General features: G+C 40.8%; 1 protein-coding gene across 1 annotated transcript; it reads left to right on the forward strand.

The window, feature by feature from the left end:
• The first annotated feature begins 14,402 nt into the window (after window positions 1-14,402).
• LOC148999018 (uncharacterized) lies at window positions 14,403-17,483 on the forward strand. The gene is made up of 2 exons (XM_089141532.1): window positions 14,403-16,595; window positions 17,478-17,483. Exons 1-2 carry the CDS (start codon window positions 14,403-14,405, stop codon window positions 17,481-17,483), a joined length of 2,199 nt encoding a protein of 732 aa, XP_088997658.1.
• Window positions 17,484-18,031: the final 548 nt, after the last annotated feature.

The following is an 18,031-nucleotide window of genomic DNA, read 5'->3' on the forward strand; positions in this document are numbered from 1 at the left end:
CAACATTAGAAATAGAAATTAGAGTAGCATCACTAACATATACTGTTCACGTGAATAGTAAAAACATATTTTTTACTGTTCACGTGAATAGTGCACTGAATAGTTAATAGCCCAAGTGTATATACTTCAACAGTAACAAAATTGGGGTCAGATTTATACAAACAAAATTGAGAGCTGGAGTATCCACAAAATGATGACGTATGCTATTTTCTAGAGTATGTATTTGTTTTTCTAAAGTCCAGGCTGTTGTTCCTTGGGAAGGGGTATGTTTAGTTTGCTAATGTTTGCAAACAGACCTGCAACATGATAGAGTCTTGGCGGGTCATCTAGAAAGAGCAATTCCGAGAAACTTGTATCTAATAGTTGGAATCATATGATTTGTAGCAACCATCTACTTGCATGTGCGTGTAGTAAAGACTGCTTGGAAGAGCATTCTCATGGTCATGGTCATGATTCAAAAACTGGCTAAAATCTCTGAGAAATCTCACCATTTTTTGTTAATTTAGACAAAGATAAGATAAAACAAAGGGTAAGGTATTTTTATCCAAATGTAATGACATGAGTAGGATTCTCCAAGAAATGAACAAATAAATAATAAGAGAACAATAATATAAGAATTTGGGTGGGATTGAACCACCATACCCTGGTTTATCTCTAGGTGCTCTTTCGTTCTGAGCTAAGGACACAATATCAACAATGGGGAAAAAAGAACTCCACAATTATCAATATCTTTACATTGTAGAGACAAGTCTTACAAATATTTCATCAAACATTTTCATAGACATCCAAGCTAGTACCTAACAATTTTACAATAAGTTTCCTCACTTGAAGATTTAGGCTGTGTAGATCAAACTGAATGTAATGCAAATTCAAGGCATTTGATTCTTTCAGGTATCAAATAAAACAATAAGAGTACAAAACAAAATGCATCTGAGGAGACAGGTTTTGAAGAATACTAACCGATTCGAGAAGTTTGGTCTTCTTTATCATGTCGTCATAATCAAGTATTGTCGCCACCTTAGTCGTAATCATTTACCCCAAAGTCTTCAACTAGTGTGGAATCTTCGATTCATTCATCTATCAATTAGAACAATGAGAAAATATTTCAACAGACCTTATCATCAAGAGAGAGAGAGAGAGAGAGAGAGAAAGAGAGGAAAACATGGATGAAAGTCCGTTGTTGAGAGAGAGAGAGAGAGAGAAAGAAAGGAAAACATGGATGAAAAACCGTGTTGAAAGAGAGAGAGAGAGAGGAAGGTTGTTGATGCATTTCGTGGAGTTGGATAAAGAAGACGATGCAGAGGTAATTTTCGGGTTCTTTCTTTTAAATGATTAACTCGGTTTGGTTTAATAATATCGGTTCATTCATCCGAACCGCTTTCTTTGCAAAAGGTTTAACTAAAAAATAAGTGAAATTTTTTTAAACAGTTGTGAATTTGGATTCTGACACACGGCACACATCTGGAGCGGCCGCAGGATGGCTGCTCCTCTGTGCACCGCAGAGGATTTGAACCTTGGATGGATAGCCTCTATACAGTGGTACCCAAAAGCAAACATGAAGCTCATCATTTTTTCAGTCATTGCTTCTATATTTGCTGGCATATATTAACAAGGTAACTATCCGCACCAATACTTTATCACCATTGGATGTTGCAGTGAAGGCGTAAATGTGAGAAGCAATAGCTATCAGATCTGCCCTTTTATATGCCTTGGGTGAGGATCTAAGGAAGCTACAAGTGGAGTTCGATTGCAAAGAAGTTATCAGGAACATTAGGGGGCGTTTGGTTCCGCAATTCCCTGAAATCCGCTTCTGAGGGAATCATGAGTCTGTGGAATTAGGTTCTGTAGAATCATATTCATAAAAAAAAACTATTTGGTTATCCTAATTCTAGAAAGTGAATTTGTCTGAAAAACCATTTGGTTACCCTGATTCTGAAAGTGAATCTGTCTAAAAAATTGTTTGGTTACCCTGATTCTGAAAGTGAATCTGTTTGGAAAACTGTTTAGTTGCCCTGATTCTGTGAGTAGATTCAACCTGAATCACTTTGAACAACCATTTATTACTGGGTTGAGGGCTACTGAGATGACAATTTTTTCTTTTAATTTGGATTAATTTTTTTCCCCTATTAAGAGTAATATATAATTTTATATTAGTGTAACTACATAATATAAAACATGGCAAGACCAAAACTTTATGAGTACCAAATTAAACAAGCCACCTCCAACAACAACTTGACGTACTGGGTCCAATGTTGCATGGTCCTATAATTGAAGATATGAGGTCTGACGAATACCCAGTTTAATTAAGATCCCATTCATGCACCTAACTAATGTCAACCTCTTGGATCTCTTTCCATTTATAGGCAACCTGCCATTGGCTATAAATCTAGTGTCCATGCTTTGTTATTGGCATTGCAGCGAGTGTGCAGAGAAGTGAAGGAAGTGAAATTAAATGAAATCAAAGTCTAGGTAAAATAATCAAACACTTGATCATTTATTAGTGTTCAACTCATGTGAGTTTTGTATTATGCCTTTATTTTTCTTTAAATTCCATAGCTACCATTTAAGGGCCTATAAATGACCGTAATACCCTTTTCATCAATCAAGCAAAACCCTTTAATTTATGATGATGTTTAAAACTTTAAATGTATGACCTTATAACTTTCGTAATGCAACTGTATACAATTGAACCATTGTACAAGATGCCCATCTCTTCAACTGTTTTCAAGGTCAATCTCTATATCAATAGATCCATTTTTGCCTTGAATTTCATTTTCGTTTTTCCATTTGGGTTTTCAATTTCATTTAATGAGTATTGGGGATTAAATGAATTAGTGAAGAAGGTAACTTCAAGGGCACCAGAATTCATTGGAGAGCGTGCATGCATAATTTGAGGCAGCCCCAAGTCACACAGGAGCACGAAGAAGATAAAATACCAAGATGGAACCTGGACACTGGGCTGGCTAAACATAACTTTAACTTGATAAATTCAGAAAGTACAAAATTGATAACAAATGGATGGCTAGAATTCAAAAAATATCCATAGAGTCAAAATTGGACCTTCTCTACCACTATGTTTTACAACAGCTCAAATTCTGATCCATCTACAGGCCAATGGTTGGATTTCTGATCAGATGATCTTATTAAAAAAAAATGACAGAAGAAGAGCACCCCATGAATGAGGCTCTGGCTGCTGCAAGATCTGAGTGAAAGAGGCCCTCCAGCAAGGCCAACTGTTAGGCTACCCAACTATGAGCTCAGAATCTGGAAAGAGTCAAATTATCTATTGCCAATCTTGAACTTGAATGGCAGCTTACTTTCTAAAAGTGATGGAGATCCTGCAATGGGAAAACCAATAAACATCTCGTTTCTGATTGCATTTTCGTCATCCATGATCAACATCTAGATTGCGTTTTCTTCATCCATGATAAACATCTATGGGTAGAACTATACAGTATACATTGAATGTAGCTAAGTTGATAAACCAATGCAGCAAAAAATCCATCTTAAAAGGCCTAATAACAATAATTTGGGTAAATTGTTGTTTAGGATTCCAAAAGTCAGGAATTCCACATATCAGCCAAGTCCCATTACAAGGTTTGAGAAGAACTCTTAATTTATTGTGCATTGCATCAGATTTCTGTGAGTTGGACTTGTGAAAGGACATGATCTAAAGCTGCCTGGAAACAATTCGGAATGGCTTTCAAAAAATTATTAGACTTAGAATATCCCATGGAAATGATTTGAAATGAACTATCCAAAAAAAACCCATAAATCCACTGTGTTTAGTTCAACCATGAACTATACATAAGCTGCCACATGCGTGTAGACCTTCATTTAAATTCACTGTAGCAGAAAAATACCACTTAGTTTTGATGGAATATTGAAGAGGAACCAACTCACCACTTGACAACATGGATTAGATCAACTACTTGTCATCCACAAGATAGATCAAAGCATTTCAATCAGCCACATCCCAGCAGCAAACTGCAAAAACAACGCATGATAAAAAAGTGAGCAATTCAAAAGGAAAATCGTTCAGTGGACAATGTTTATAAAAAATACCAGTATATAACACTAGAATAAATCTCAAATGATGATGCACCATTAACATTACTTGAGGTCTCAAGGCAATATCAAAACTAACTGAATCCTCTTACTAAAAAACTTCAAAGGAAAAAAAATCCTGAAGGTAGCTGCAAGGATATATGAAAAACAAGAATATGTGGTATGCATTTCCAGCCTTGAGCATGGGTTTCTCAGTCCTGCCTCCAAATGTGGAGTTTTTATATCAGTAACAACATTTCAAATGTGGAGTTTTTATCACAATGTAGCATCCAAGGGGGGGGGGTGTGGAGATCTCAAACACATAAACACTCTCTAATTAAAGAAGCAATATAAAAGCTTTCAGCAAGTATGATTTAGAAATAACATAACAGCCATTAAAGGTACACAAATCATACAAATTAACAGCTCATACAGAAATAGCAATCATACACTTGCACATATTAAGCAATGAATACTAGGAGAATTTTAATGAACCCATGCAAAAATGGGAATGATCAGATAAAGCAGTTAAGGATCAAATTGGGTTAGAGTGATCTCATGGGTGGATCTAAGGAATGGTAAAGCTCAAATTAAATGCACCCAATAAATTTGTCTGGAATTTAGGACAGACCTCTAGGTCAATGATTTATATTACAGCACTAGGGTTCCAAAAACAAACCAAATTCTGGACTGGAAGTAATCCTGAAAACCCAAATTCTGTAATAGAGGAAACTGAGAAAAGAGAGAATCTTGAGTAACTCACAAACTGGAAACCAGAAAGCCCCAAACTGTGGTTGAACAGAGGTCCTAGGTTGGGCTTATGCTCCCAATGTTTCATAGCGAACTGCCATAGGTTTTTCATTTAATCGAAGATCAGCTATATGCCAAGATTATACCAAAACAGTGGATGCACAGGAGGTATAAACTCAGAATTCTGATTACCCATTATCAGGAATTTTTTGAGTCATGAAAGGACAATGTTTGTTGCTGAAATCAGGTACCAGATCTTGCCAATAAGTACTTGATATCGCTGTTGGCAGTAGAACATAAAAAGAAGAAGACCTATCTCAGGCTTAGGGTTTCCCACTTCCACTGTCTCAGACAGATTCTTAGGCTAAAGAGCACCTAATAACTTCAATTGATTCAATCATATCGAGCTCTGCAGCCTTACATTTATTATATAGACTGAAAAACCTTTCTATCTCAGACATATCTGTAAGGATAGATAGACTTCCACCCAACTGTTCATACAATTGAACAACTTAAGCTAACCAACTACAATGTGCAAGGCACGCGCACAATTTTGGTGGAAATGAAGATATGAAATTGGAGGATTCAGATCAATCTATCCATTTCGAAAGCTGAGCTCTAATAGCACATATAAGAAATAAATGCAGAATGCAGGTAAAGGGGAATCTTAACTTGTATAACGAGCAACTTTCAAATCAATAGTTCAATGGAAAGAGAATCCACCAAAATGGAACTAAGAATGAGAAAAGAGAGGAGAATAATTTATTTGAAATTTGGTTGCATTCAGAGAGGGGAGTGACACATAAAACACAATGTCGTTGTATGTGTATGTTTGCCTGAAAGAGATCACTCATGGGTGTGAAGCCAAATCAAAACCCCCGCAACAGAAAACCAGAGGTCTCATACCTAGGCAAATGCTTCAGAAAACCAGAGGTCTCATACCATTGCAGTGAAGGCATCGAATACAGATGTTACCTTTTTTTGCAGAAATGGGTGTGAAGCCAAATCGAAGCTCAACAAACCACCAGAACTCAGACGACGATGATCTGCAAAATAGTTTCACCAAATCGAAGTTACTAGCAGAAAGAAGATGACGGTCTGCAAAAAATCGAAGCTGCTGGAGCTCAACGAAGAAGACGACAACACTCTGCAGCAGTAGGAAGCCCAAATCGAAGCTGCTAGAGCTCAACGAAAACAGACGATGACGAACGGAAGAGTAGCAGAAGCTGGAGCTCAACAAAGACGACTACTGGAGCTCAACGAAGACAACAACTGATTATGCTCAAGGAAGACGACGACGACGAGAGCTCAAGGAAGACGAAGACAATGACGACGAGAGCTCAAGGAACCTTGGATGACGACGACGATAACTCAGGAAGACGACAAAATGGAAGAGTCGCAGAAAGCCCTGGAGAAATTTTTTCACGATTTGGATGACTCCGTAAGAATTATCCATATTTATACCTAGCTACAGTAACGGTGAGTCTATTTGGATCCAGGTGATCCTAATTTTTGGCGTAAAATGAAGAATCCAGGTGATTCTTGAAATCCGACTCAATTTGTAATCAAACGATTAATTTAATTGGAGTCATGATTCCCTGGAATCTGATTCCAGTGAATTGCGGAACCAAACGCCCCCTTATAATCTTCCAACGAAGTCACCTCCTCTGGGGATCCAGCCAATACTTAATGATGTTCACAAATTAAAACTATATTTTGAGGATCTCTTATGTTCCTAGGACTGCAAATACTGATGCGCATGTCCTAGCCCCAAAGGGCCCAATTGATTGAAGACCCAAACCAACGGGACTTAAATCCATTGGCAAAAGTGATGAAGAAATGCAAAGATTATTCATTACAGCCTTTTAAAGATACAAGATTTTAGTACAATTTAATGTCTCCTCGCAAGGGACCGAAGTTCTTGGTTTTCTAGATCGGACTAAATATTGATCAACTCAGAAACTGATGAGCGCAATTAAGGGTGTCAATTAAGTATAGTATGGTATAATATCGACTTTGAAAACCTCAATCCGAAACCGTACCATACTGAATTTATACGGTATGGTATGGAAACGGTATTTCAAAAAGCGGTGCAGTATGATTTCGATATAAAATTGGTATGAAAAAACGGCACGGTTCCTTATTTGTTACGGTTTAAATTCGGTATGAGAAAGTCTATTTTTCTAATCATAATGTTGGGTTTTACTCCCACAAACTCGACATATATAGATTACCTTGAACTTGCTTTTGTTTCATCATAAAATACTATAGGAGATCGGTTGAAATTAGTATAAAATAAATTGATTGTTTTATTGCAATGCAATACAAAAGTATCGGTATCTTCAACATTCTTATGCCTAGATTCTACACCTGTATTGATTTTGCAATTTTAAGGTTGCGACAAAACTGGGTTGGGCTAGTTGGGCTTTTGCCTTAACCTAGAATCAACTTCGTCAAGTGAGGCTTTGCCCATGAGTGTAAAATCCATGAAACTAACTACCTGAGAAAGCTCTGATCAGCAACCATTAATAGAGAATTAGAGATACAAAAGTACAAGTGTACCACCAAGCTTGTGACAATTGACGCCCAATAAACAAAATGAAGCTCTAAATTGCATGGAACTAAAGTCTAAAGCTAAATGTTAGGGTTATAAGTTGAAAGAGAAAATTACACAAATAACCCAAATACGGTATGAAATTCGGTTTCGGTATTTAGTTTTGCAGTATTGTATGTGGTACATACCGACGGTATGGATCCTCATACCAAAATCATACCGTACCAAATTCAGGAAACGGTTTTCGGTAAATACCGTACAGAATTTGAAACAGTGTGGTACGGTACGATTTTAAATGGCGCGGCTCGATACGATTAAACGGTTTCAGTACCGAATTGACACCCTTAGGTGCAATGGTAAGCAAAACTGGTAAAAAGTATAGCTTTTTTTCTTTCTCTCTTTTTATTTTATTTATTTATTTTTTCCATAAAATTCTAGGCTGCCTTGTTGGAGATCATGGTAAAACATATCATTAAAATTTCCCTGAAATTCGCCATCATGGTAAAACATATCACCGAAATTCGACTTAAATTGATTATTTTTCGGTTTTTTAGGCAAGTAATGATTCTTTTACGTTGGAATTTTAAAAGTATGAAATTCAAAATATTTTTATGCATTTTGTAATGAAGGGTTAGAGGTGATGTTATTCCCTTTAGATACCTAAATAGCCAATGGGTAGTTTATAGGAAATCTTGTTTGAATGGCTACCAAACAAGACTTAACGGAAAAGACATGGTCTAAGAAGTACCTTATAAAGATGCTCCTTTATAGTTGTTTCTTCCTCTTCTATATAAAGAGAAGAGTTAATTCTTAGTAACTCTAACAATTTTTAAAAAGATTGATATTAGTCTCTTGTACTTTGTCGCAATGTGTTTTATCGATGGGTTTACGAGTACTATCTTCGGACATTCTTTGCAAGTAGACTCCTTTGGAGTGCATGTCATTGGAACTAAGGAGTTGTTGTATCTTGGAGGTGAGGACGCCAAGGTCAAACCTCGTCTGCACTATAGGGAGCGTTCAAATACCATAAGGAAATATATTGATCTGTATGCCTCAACTCACCCTGATCAAATTCTTATTATTTTATTGTTTCTTTTGCGACATACGGATGCATAGTGATGTTATCGATTTATTCGTTAACTTCTATAAAGATATGTGTTCCATTAAATCAAATAAGTTTTATTTCATTAATTCTATAGTCTTATACTTTCTGCCCATGTTGTGGTTTCCAACAAGCTTAAGTATTTGAATTGTAGTATAAGACTATTCAAATGATTTGAGGGATACCATCTTTCTGTTGGACTCGATGATTATTTTAAGATCTTTAATTCTCTGTCGATCCAACGAATAATTTAGATACAGTTCTTTTAGGAACTTCTTTAAAATCATTGATTGTTTGGCTATTTCATGTTTTCTGGTTTACGTCAAAATTATTCTCTACCTTCTTGTTTCTGATTTAGCCAATTATGTATATTATGCTTATTTTCAACCGTTTGCTTATGGGATCCGACAGAGATTTTTGCAAATCATGGAAAGGCTACGGCTTTCCGTGAATCGCATCTCTATAACAACTTTATTTTGTTCTCCAATAACCAAGAGAAATCAAGGCTCCAGATACTGTTGCTTGCATCATGACTTTTCCCTTGATTTTTTCTGTTGCTGCTAACCTTGTATTCATTCCCCGCACTGGGTTTGAAGTAAAAGGAAAACAGAAAAGGAAAATAGAAAATGGTATAGAGTCACTGAACCTAGATTGTTTTGGATTCGTTGCTAGTCTTTTGGGAATGGAAGTGATGCCCGACGAAAGGGTTTCAATTTGGCGTGGGAAGAGACATACATAGACAGAGGGCACTAGTTTGTGGCGTATGGCAGCGTGCCCAGGTTATCTTCTAGATGAAAATTGTAGAAAAGAAAATTCCTAAGGTAGGATATCGATGGGTGTATAAATTGGTATTTCAGAGTTCACACCCTTGCTGAGCCGCATCACTGCAGTGTCTTTCCTAGGGCACACTACTGTGCACCCTCTGCAAATGGATTTTTATTTGCGGCAGCAGCAGCTAACAGTCCTGATTTCGCCACGTCAGTGAAGTTTGAATGAATGGTTGAGATTTAAACAATCAGGGTTTATGTTTAAATATTGGGGATTTTTTTTGGTAACATTTTAAGGGATTAAATTTTACTAATTTACAAACTCAAATCACTCATTCACCCGATACCCAAAACCCTCTCTCTCTCTCATTTTGTCTTCTCACACAGACGCTATTTGGGAGCACAATTCCGAGAAACTAGGGCACTCCGGTGACATAACCCAGCCGTTGAAGCTACATTGCCCCCACTGAATACTCATTCCCATTGAACCTAATCAAAATCTTGGAGTTTAGAGTCATGCTACAGTATGTCAAATTCATTGTGTTCTCTGATTCCCAATTGCAAAGCTATATCCTTTATTTTATGGGCTCGTGGATCTAACTCACTCATATCTACACTAGAACCACATCAGATAGTCTGCAACGCTCAGGTTTTAAATTACAATTTTCCAACTAGGGTATGAAAGGATAGAAGAGTGGTGCACTCTGTTCTAAGTGTCTGTTGAAGGTTTGAGACTGGAATTGGAGTTTTGACTTGTGCTCATCATGTCCAATTCATTAAGCCCATCTGTTATTTATTCATTTGTTGCATGAATTGTAATGGGAAATAATCAGAGTTCTTTCAAAAGAATGTCATTTTCTGCAATGATTTACTGTAGCCTAGATCTCGAAGAAGTCCATAAAGAGAACCCAACGGTGATATCTTGAAATAGATCCACAATGCCATGCAGTGCCGTTGGAGGAGGTAGAACCATAGCGTCGACTCTTCTTGCAAATGCAACTTCAACGGCCCAGAGTGCCCTGGTTTCTCAGAATCATGCTCCCAAATAGGGTCGGTGTGAGAAGACAAAATGAGAGAGAAGGTTTTAGGTATTGAGTGAACGAGTGACTTGAGTTTGTAAATTAACAAAATTTAATCCCTTAAAATGTATTAAAAAAATTAAAATTAAAAAAAAAAAAAAAAAAAACAAGCAACAAACAATATTTACACAGAAATTTTGATTGTTTAAATCTCAACCATTCATTCAAAATTCCCCAAAAGGGGAAAAAAGGGGCGGCCCCCCTGTAATAAAAAAAAAAAAAAACCCCGCAAAAAAAAAAAAGTAGAGTTTAAAAAAAAAAAGAAAAAAAAAAAAAAGAAAAGGAAAAGAGGGGGAGAAGTAACCCGAGTGAATGGGTACCGTCATATTAAACGGGTTACACCCGACCCTATCATGATGCAACGTAATCGGGTCCCAGCTGAATGGGGCTCCACATTGCTGTTAGTCGGGAAGGATGCCGATCTTCTATAACCAAAGGCGTAACGTACGCCACAAATATAGCAATCATCCTTGTTATAGAAGGTCAACTCGACAGCTGATTGAATGGGGCTAACGACAAGGGAGCATGATCCGAGGAGAAACATCAGTCCTTGTCAGGCCAACTTACCAAACACGTAAAAGGTAACACCCGCACTATAAATGCATAGATCTACTCCTCCGGTGAGCAACCAATACACTTTGAGCATAATCTTGTGTAGCTTTTGCACGAGACCTCATTTAGTTCATCATCTAACTTTGCCATCGGAGGCGGTTGCCCGGCACACAAGCCGGCCCGCATCTAACCTTTCTTGCAGGACTCATCGTCCCGGATAGGAGAGGAGGCTCAGTTGGATCCAGAAGCATAACTGATCCACATCAGTTTGGCGCCGTCTGTGGGAACGACAAAATCTTCAAGTCATGGTAAGACGAACAAATGGACGTTCCCGACAAGAAAGTACGGGGGATGATCGAGTAATTCCTGAAGAAACGATTAATCCGTCAGTTCACGAAGAACAAGAGATGCTCCCGGACAATATGGTTCTGGACGATCCAATTGAAGAAGGGACATCACGAGGACCCCGGGACCAGGCCATTATGGCAGATATGGACGAACTGCGTAAAGGCATGCTCGAAATGCAAGGGGTATTACGTGGTTTGGTACATCAAATTGGGGTCGAACAAGGACCAAGGCGTAACACTCAGTCGGGAAGGCTAATGAGAGCCTTCAGGACGGTGAGAGGAGCCCGACATCCAAGGCGCATCCCGAGAACAAAAATAACTCGGGAGCAGAGGGAGATACAACCTGATCGAAGCAAGCGCCAAACCACGCCTAATGGGACAAGGATCAGTGCTTTAGAACGTATTTCGTTGCCACCTAAAACAGGGTCCTTGCCCCCCAGATATAGTCGGGAGCATGTTGATGAGATCGTGGAGAAGGAGGAGGAAGGAGAAAGCCAGCCCCAACCTTCAAGATCGAGAATTTCGACCTCTCGGGCACCATCTCAAAGGAAGGAAACTACAAACCTTCGCTCAAAAAAGGAACGAGTCGAATCCGATGAGGAAGGTACAAGGCAGAACCGGCTGCGGAGGCGAGTGGCCGAGGTCGAGCGAAAACTAGAAGATCGGGATCATGACGAGGATCTTGATGTAGTAGATCGGGAGCCATTCTCAGACGAAATCATGAACATGCCTCTACCAAGGAATTTTATCATGCCAACCTTCACCCCTTTTGAGGGGAAAACAAATCCAAAAGAGCACATCAGCTACTTTAAATCAGTGATGACGGTGCTAGGTCGAGAGGATGAATTGCTCTGCAGAACCTTTCCAGCATCACTTAAGGGCCCGGCTATAAAATGGTTTAGTAGTCTACGTCCGGCATCAATAAATAATTTCCGGGAGCTGGCCCAAAAATTCATAGCTCGGTTCCGAAGCGCAATCGGGAGTAAAAAGACGTCTGAGAGTCTCTTTGGCATACGACAAGGCCGAAATGAGTCCATTCGGGATTATCTGAAAAGATTTGATGAAGTTGCCATCGAGATCGAGGAGCTAGATGACCAAGTGGCATACAGCGCGCTTTGGAGTGGCATTACTCACCAAAGGCTTCTGGAGGTCTTGCTTACGGACAAGCCAAAAACGTACGGCATGCTGTTACGCAGGTGCCAAAAGCAAGCCAGTGTCTATGAGGTGATAGATGCCCGGGTTAAAGCAGATCGGGACAGGAGATCGGATCGGGACAAAAGATCAGATCGTGAGGAAAAACCATCCCCAAGTGACAAGCATCAAAGGCCAAAAAGTAACTGGAAGCGTGAACAGGTAAACTATACTCCTTTAAACTCGAAGCCATCAGAGATTCTGATGAATATCCGGGATAAAAAGGAGTTGAAATGGCCCGGGAAGATACGTGCACCTCCAGAGGATCGGGATATGACCAAATATTGCCGATTCCATCAAGATTACGGGCACCATACGGATGCTTGTCGGAATCTGAAGTTCGAAATAGAAAAGTTGATTCAACAAGGAAAGTTGGGTCAATACGTGAGGCAGTCGGGGAAGAGTCAAGCATATTCACCGGCGCCAAAGAAGAGAGGCCGATCCCCAAGCCCAAAAGAGCTTGGCAAAAAAGCGGACAAAGGGAAAGAGAAGGAAGATCGGGAGGAAACACCCGTGTACGTCATAATGGGGGGACCAACTGTGGAGTCGATCAGAAAGGCGAAACAAAAGGCTCGGTTCGTGGGGGCTGTACATTTGCCTAAGAAAAGGCAAAATCCGGTATGCCCCGAGCCTATAACCTTTACAGACGCTGACCTTGACGGTGTCATGTCACCGCATGATGACGCAATCATCATCAAAGTCAAGATAGCCAACCGGGAGGTTCACCGAGTTCTGGTGGACACGGGATCCTCTGTCGACCTCATCTCGTATGATGCCTTCAGAAGATTAAAATTGGCTGATGATTTGTTAACACCATCATCAACGCCACTATATGGTTTCGCGGGATCATCCACAGTGGCAGAAGGAACTATCCATCTGGATCTTAAAGTGGGAGTGTCACCCCGAGATACTTCGGTTCGGGTAAACTTCATGGTGGTCCGGGAACTGTCGGCGTACAACGTCATTCTGGGACGACCAACGTTGAACGCACTTGAAGCAGTAGTGTCTCCCAGGCATATGAAGTTAAAGTTCCCGACTGAATCCGGAGTCGGGGAATGTTGCTCAGATCAATCGGCTTCCCGACAATGTTATACAAACTATCTGAAGGAAAAGCGTAAGCCAGAAAGTTCGGGAACGGCCATGAACGTCGAGGTTCGGGATGACCGCGATGAAGAAAGCATGCAGCGGGCGGAACCCGTCGAAAAACTGGAAAGGATCCAACTTAGTCAATCCTTTCCCGATCGAGGAACGTTCATTGGTTCAGAGCAGCCAGACGATTTCAAGAAGGGACTTACCCGGTTCTTGTGTGATAATGCAGATATCTTCGCATGGTCAGCAAATGATATGCCCGGGATAGACAGACGGGTAGCAGAGCACAAACTCTGGATACAGAAAGATGCTACCCCGGTCATCCAAAGACGAAGAAATTTTGCAATTGAAAAGCATGAGGCAATCAGGGTAGAAGTAGAAAAATTGGAGAGGTCGGGTTTCATAGAACCAATCGAATGCCCAACCTGGCTTGCCAATGTAGTTATGGTGAAAAAAGCAAATGGGAAATGGAGAATGTGTACCGATTATACTGACTTGAACAAGGCCTGCCCCAAGGATTGCTATCCTCTCCCGAGGATTGATCTTCTAATCGATGCTACTGCAGGTCATGAGGTCCTTAGCTTCATGGACGCATACTCGGGAGATAACCAGATCTTAATGAGTCGGGAAGACGAGAAACACACTTCCTTCATGACTGACCGGGAGAGTTATTACTACCGAGTAATGCCATTTGGGTTAAAAAATGCAGGGGCAACTTATCAGAGAGCTGTCAATAGGATCTTTCAAAAACAGATCGGGCGGAACATGGAGGTATACGTGGACGACATGCTTGTAAAAAGTTTGGTTCGGGCAGGACATTTGGCTGACTTGGAGGAGACATTCGATGTTCTTAGGACATACCGAATGCGCCTGAACCCTGAAAAATGCGCCTTCGGGGTTTCCTCGGGAAAGTTTCTTGGGTTCATGGTTTCCCAAAGAGGGATAGAGGCTAATCCAGAAAAGATTCAAGCATTGGTCAACATGACACCACCAGTTACTATAAAAGAAATCCAGTGTTTAACCGGGAGGGTGGCCGCTTTAAATCGGTTCATATCCCGAGCTGGGGAAAAGTGTAATACATTCTTCAAAGCCTTGAAGACCACGTCAAGCTCGGGAACAATTGCTTGGACACCGGAGTGTCAACAGGCCTTCGATCATCTTGTAACGTACCTCGGGACAACACCAGTTTTGGCCCGACCCCTGTCTGGGGAAGCTCTTACGGTTTATCTGGCAATCTCGCCAACAGCGGTCAGTGCAGTTTTGGTTCGGGGTGATACCGTTCAGAACCCAATCTACTATGTGAGCCATGTGCTTATAGATGCTGAAAAATGGTACCCGGACATTGATAAGCAAGCGTTGGCACTTCTCGTGGCGTCACGAAAACTAAGACCCTACTTCCAGTCGCACCCGATCATAGTCCCGACTAACTTCCCGTTAAAGAAAATACTTCAAAGGCCAGATGTAGCAGGGAGGATGGTCGGGTGGTCCGTAGAACTTAGCGAGTACCAGATTGAGTTCAGGCCGAGGACGGCTATAAAAGCCCAGGTGTTGGCCGACTTTATAGTCGAAAGCACTATACCACAGAGAAATGACCAAATGCCAACAGAAGGAAAATCCGAGTTGTGGATTCTACATGTTGATGGTTCGAGTAATATTTCAGGATCGGGAGCAGGATTGACTCTCTGTAGTCCCGAGAACTTCACCATCAGCTACGCAATAAGATTCAAATTCCCAGCCTCAAACAATGAGGCAGAGTATGAGGCTGTCATAGCAGGCTTACGAGTGGCCCGAGCTCTCAGGGTTCGGGAGCTGGAAGTGAGAAGTGATTCTCAATTGATTGTCAACCAAATCAGGGGGGAGTATGAAGCTAAGGATGAAAGAATGGCTAAATACTTGGTCAAGGTTGGACAGTTTCAAACCTTCTTTGAGCAGGTAACATACCGACAGATACCAAGAAAGGAAAATGAGAATGCAGATGAACTCTCCCGACTGTCAATGGCAAGTTACAAAAACTTGGACTCAGCGGTTTACATTGAAGAATTAAATAGCCCGAGTATCCAAGAACTGGAAACCTTTGAGATCAGCAAAGAATCAGACTGGACCACACCTCTAATTTCGTATATTCGGGATGACATTCTCCCGACTGATCCGAAAGAAGCAAAGAAAGTTCGGAACCAAGCTGCTCGGTTCACAATGGTCGGGGAGCACCTATATAGAAGATCCTTCACGAATCCCCTCCTAAGATGTGTAGGGCCATCCCGAGCGAGTTACGCCCTTGCTGAAATCCACGAAGGCATATGTGGAGCACATATGGGTGGGAAGGCATTAGCACAAAAAGTATTAAGATCGGGAATATTCTGGCCTACAATACAAAAAGACGCGATTGAATATGTTCGTAAGTGCGAACGATGCCAGAAACACGCTAATGTCCCAAAGTTACCAGCGGTCCCCATGGTATCCATCTCCAACCCGACCCCATTTGCGATGTGGGGAATGGACCTCGTCGGGAAACTACCGAAAGCTCCCAAGAATCGGGAGTACATGGTGGTTGCAATAGACTACTTCACAAAGTGGGTCGAAGCTGAGCCGTTATCTTCCATCACGGAGAAACAGATGGAAAAGTTTTTTCAAGAGAAGATAATATACAGGTTCGGGATACCCCGGATACTAGTAACGGACAACGGCAAACAATTTGAAGGTGCCGGGTTCAAAGCCTTTTGTATGAGGTACCATATAGAACATCGATTCGCTTCGGTTGCCTACCCACAGAGCAATGGGCAGGTTGAGGTCACCAACAGGACACTTCTTGATGGGATCAAAAAAAGGTTGGAAGATAATCGGGCAATGTGGGTCGAGGAACTCCCGAGCGTACTATGGTCATACAGAACAACGGTACGAACCCCAACTGGCGAAACTCCATTTTGTTTGGCTTATGGGACTGAGGCCCTAGCTCCCGTGGAAGTATTGGCTGGATCATTGCGTTATGATACGTTTAATGAACAACAAAATGATCAAGGGCTCAGGGAGAATTTAGATCTCTTGCAAGAATCCCGGACAAAAGCACAACAGAAAAATCTATTGTATCAAAGGAGAGCGGCACAGCACTACAACTCTCGGGTTAACAACCGAAGATATAGATCGGGAGATCTGGTTTTAAGACGAACAGGGGCTTCAGACCCAAGAAATCAAGGAAAGTTAGCTCCAACATGGGAAGGACCTTACCTGGTGGAAAAAGAAACAAGGCCAGGATCATACCGACTGAAGAGAATCGAAGACGGAGGCCCGATTGATCGCTCATGGCATTCCACAAATTTGAAGAAGTTTTACCAATAAAGACATCGGGTCAATTCCGTTTGTGACTTCACATTTTACCAGATCGAATCTTTTCTTAAAGATACCATTCACTCGGGTTGATTCCCGTCTGATTAATTACTCCTTTTTAAAGGAACTTGCATCTTTTCTTAAAGATACCATTCACTCGGGTTGATTCCCGTCTGATTAATTACTCCTTTTTAAAGGAACTTGCATCTTTTCTTAAAGATACCATTCACTCTCGGGTTGATTCCCGTCTGATTAATTACTCCTTTTTAAAGGAACTTGCATCTTTTCTTAAAGATACCATTCACTCGGGTTGATTCCCGTCTGATTAATTACTCCTTTTTAAAGGAACTTGCATCTTTTCTTAAAGATACCATTCACTCGGGTTGATTCCCGTCTGATTAATTACTCCTTTTTAAAGGAACTTGCATCCTTTCTTAAAGATACCATTCACTCGGGTTGATTTCCGTCTGATTAATTATTCCTTATTTAAGGAAGATTGCATCTTTTCTCAAAAGATACCATTCACTCGGGTTGATTCCCGTCTGATTAATTATTCCTTATTTAAGGAAGATTGCATCTTTTCTCAAAAGATACCATTCACTTGGGTGATTCCCGATTGAGTAATTACTTCTTTCTTAATGGGAATTGCATTTTTTCTTAAAAATACCGTATACTCAGGTTTAAGCAAAAACGAAGAAAAATTTGATTCAGTCATAAAAGGATTACAATATTCAGCATTAAGACTTAATCAATTTTAACTGAAGGACTCCCTGGAAGGTCCTCCACAACAGCTGGTTCGGTCACGCCCTCGAGGGATTCCAACAAGCCTACAGTGTTGGCAGGCGAACCTTGGATCTCCTCCTCGCCACGTTCAGGCTCCTCCGGCAACTCACTATCTCCTTCCCGAACTGTTGTTTCTTCGTCCTCATCTTCCTCCCTTGCTTCGTCTTCAGGAGAGGGTTGGGGAAGAGGATCAATGTAATCCACAGCATCGGGAAAGGGGAAATCCTCAATCTCGGGAAGGCCTTCGGGACGAGGGCGTTTGAGTTCATCATAAATCTGAGGGTCCAGTAGCTTCTCCAGCTCTCGGGGGCGAGGAAGGTCAGTTTGCTGCAGAGCCTTCTTAAAGGCAACCCGCATACCTCTCTTAAAGGAGGGAGTAGCAACAGCCAGGAGGAGACTCTTGAACTCTGGAGTCGAGAAGTATTCCTCCAGCACACTTCGCCTTGAAG

This window comes from Hakea prostrata, unplaced genomic scaffold (genome assembly GCF_041222555.1).
Source record: "Hakea prostrata isolate BN-2017 unplaced genomic scaffold, UWA_Hpros_2 contig_66, whole genome shotgun sequence".
NCBI classification, from domain to species: Eukaryota; Viridiplantae; Streptophyta; class Magnoliopsida; order Proteales; family Proteaceae; genus Hakea; species Hakea prostrata.

Excerpts from the sequence above, each read along its gene's own strand:
- LOC148999018 (XM_089141532.1), top strand. The coding sequence starts at position 14,403 with ATGGTTTCCCAAAGAGGGATAGAGGCTAATCCAGAAAAGATTCAAGCA.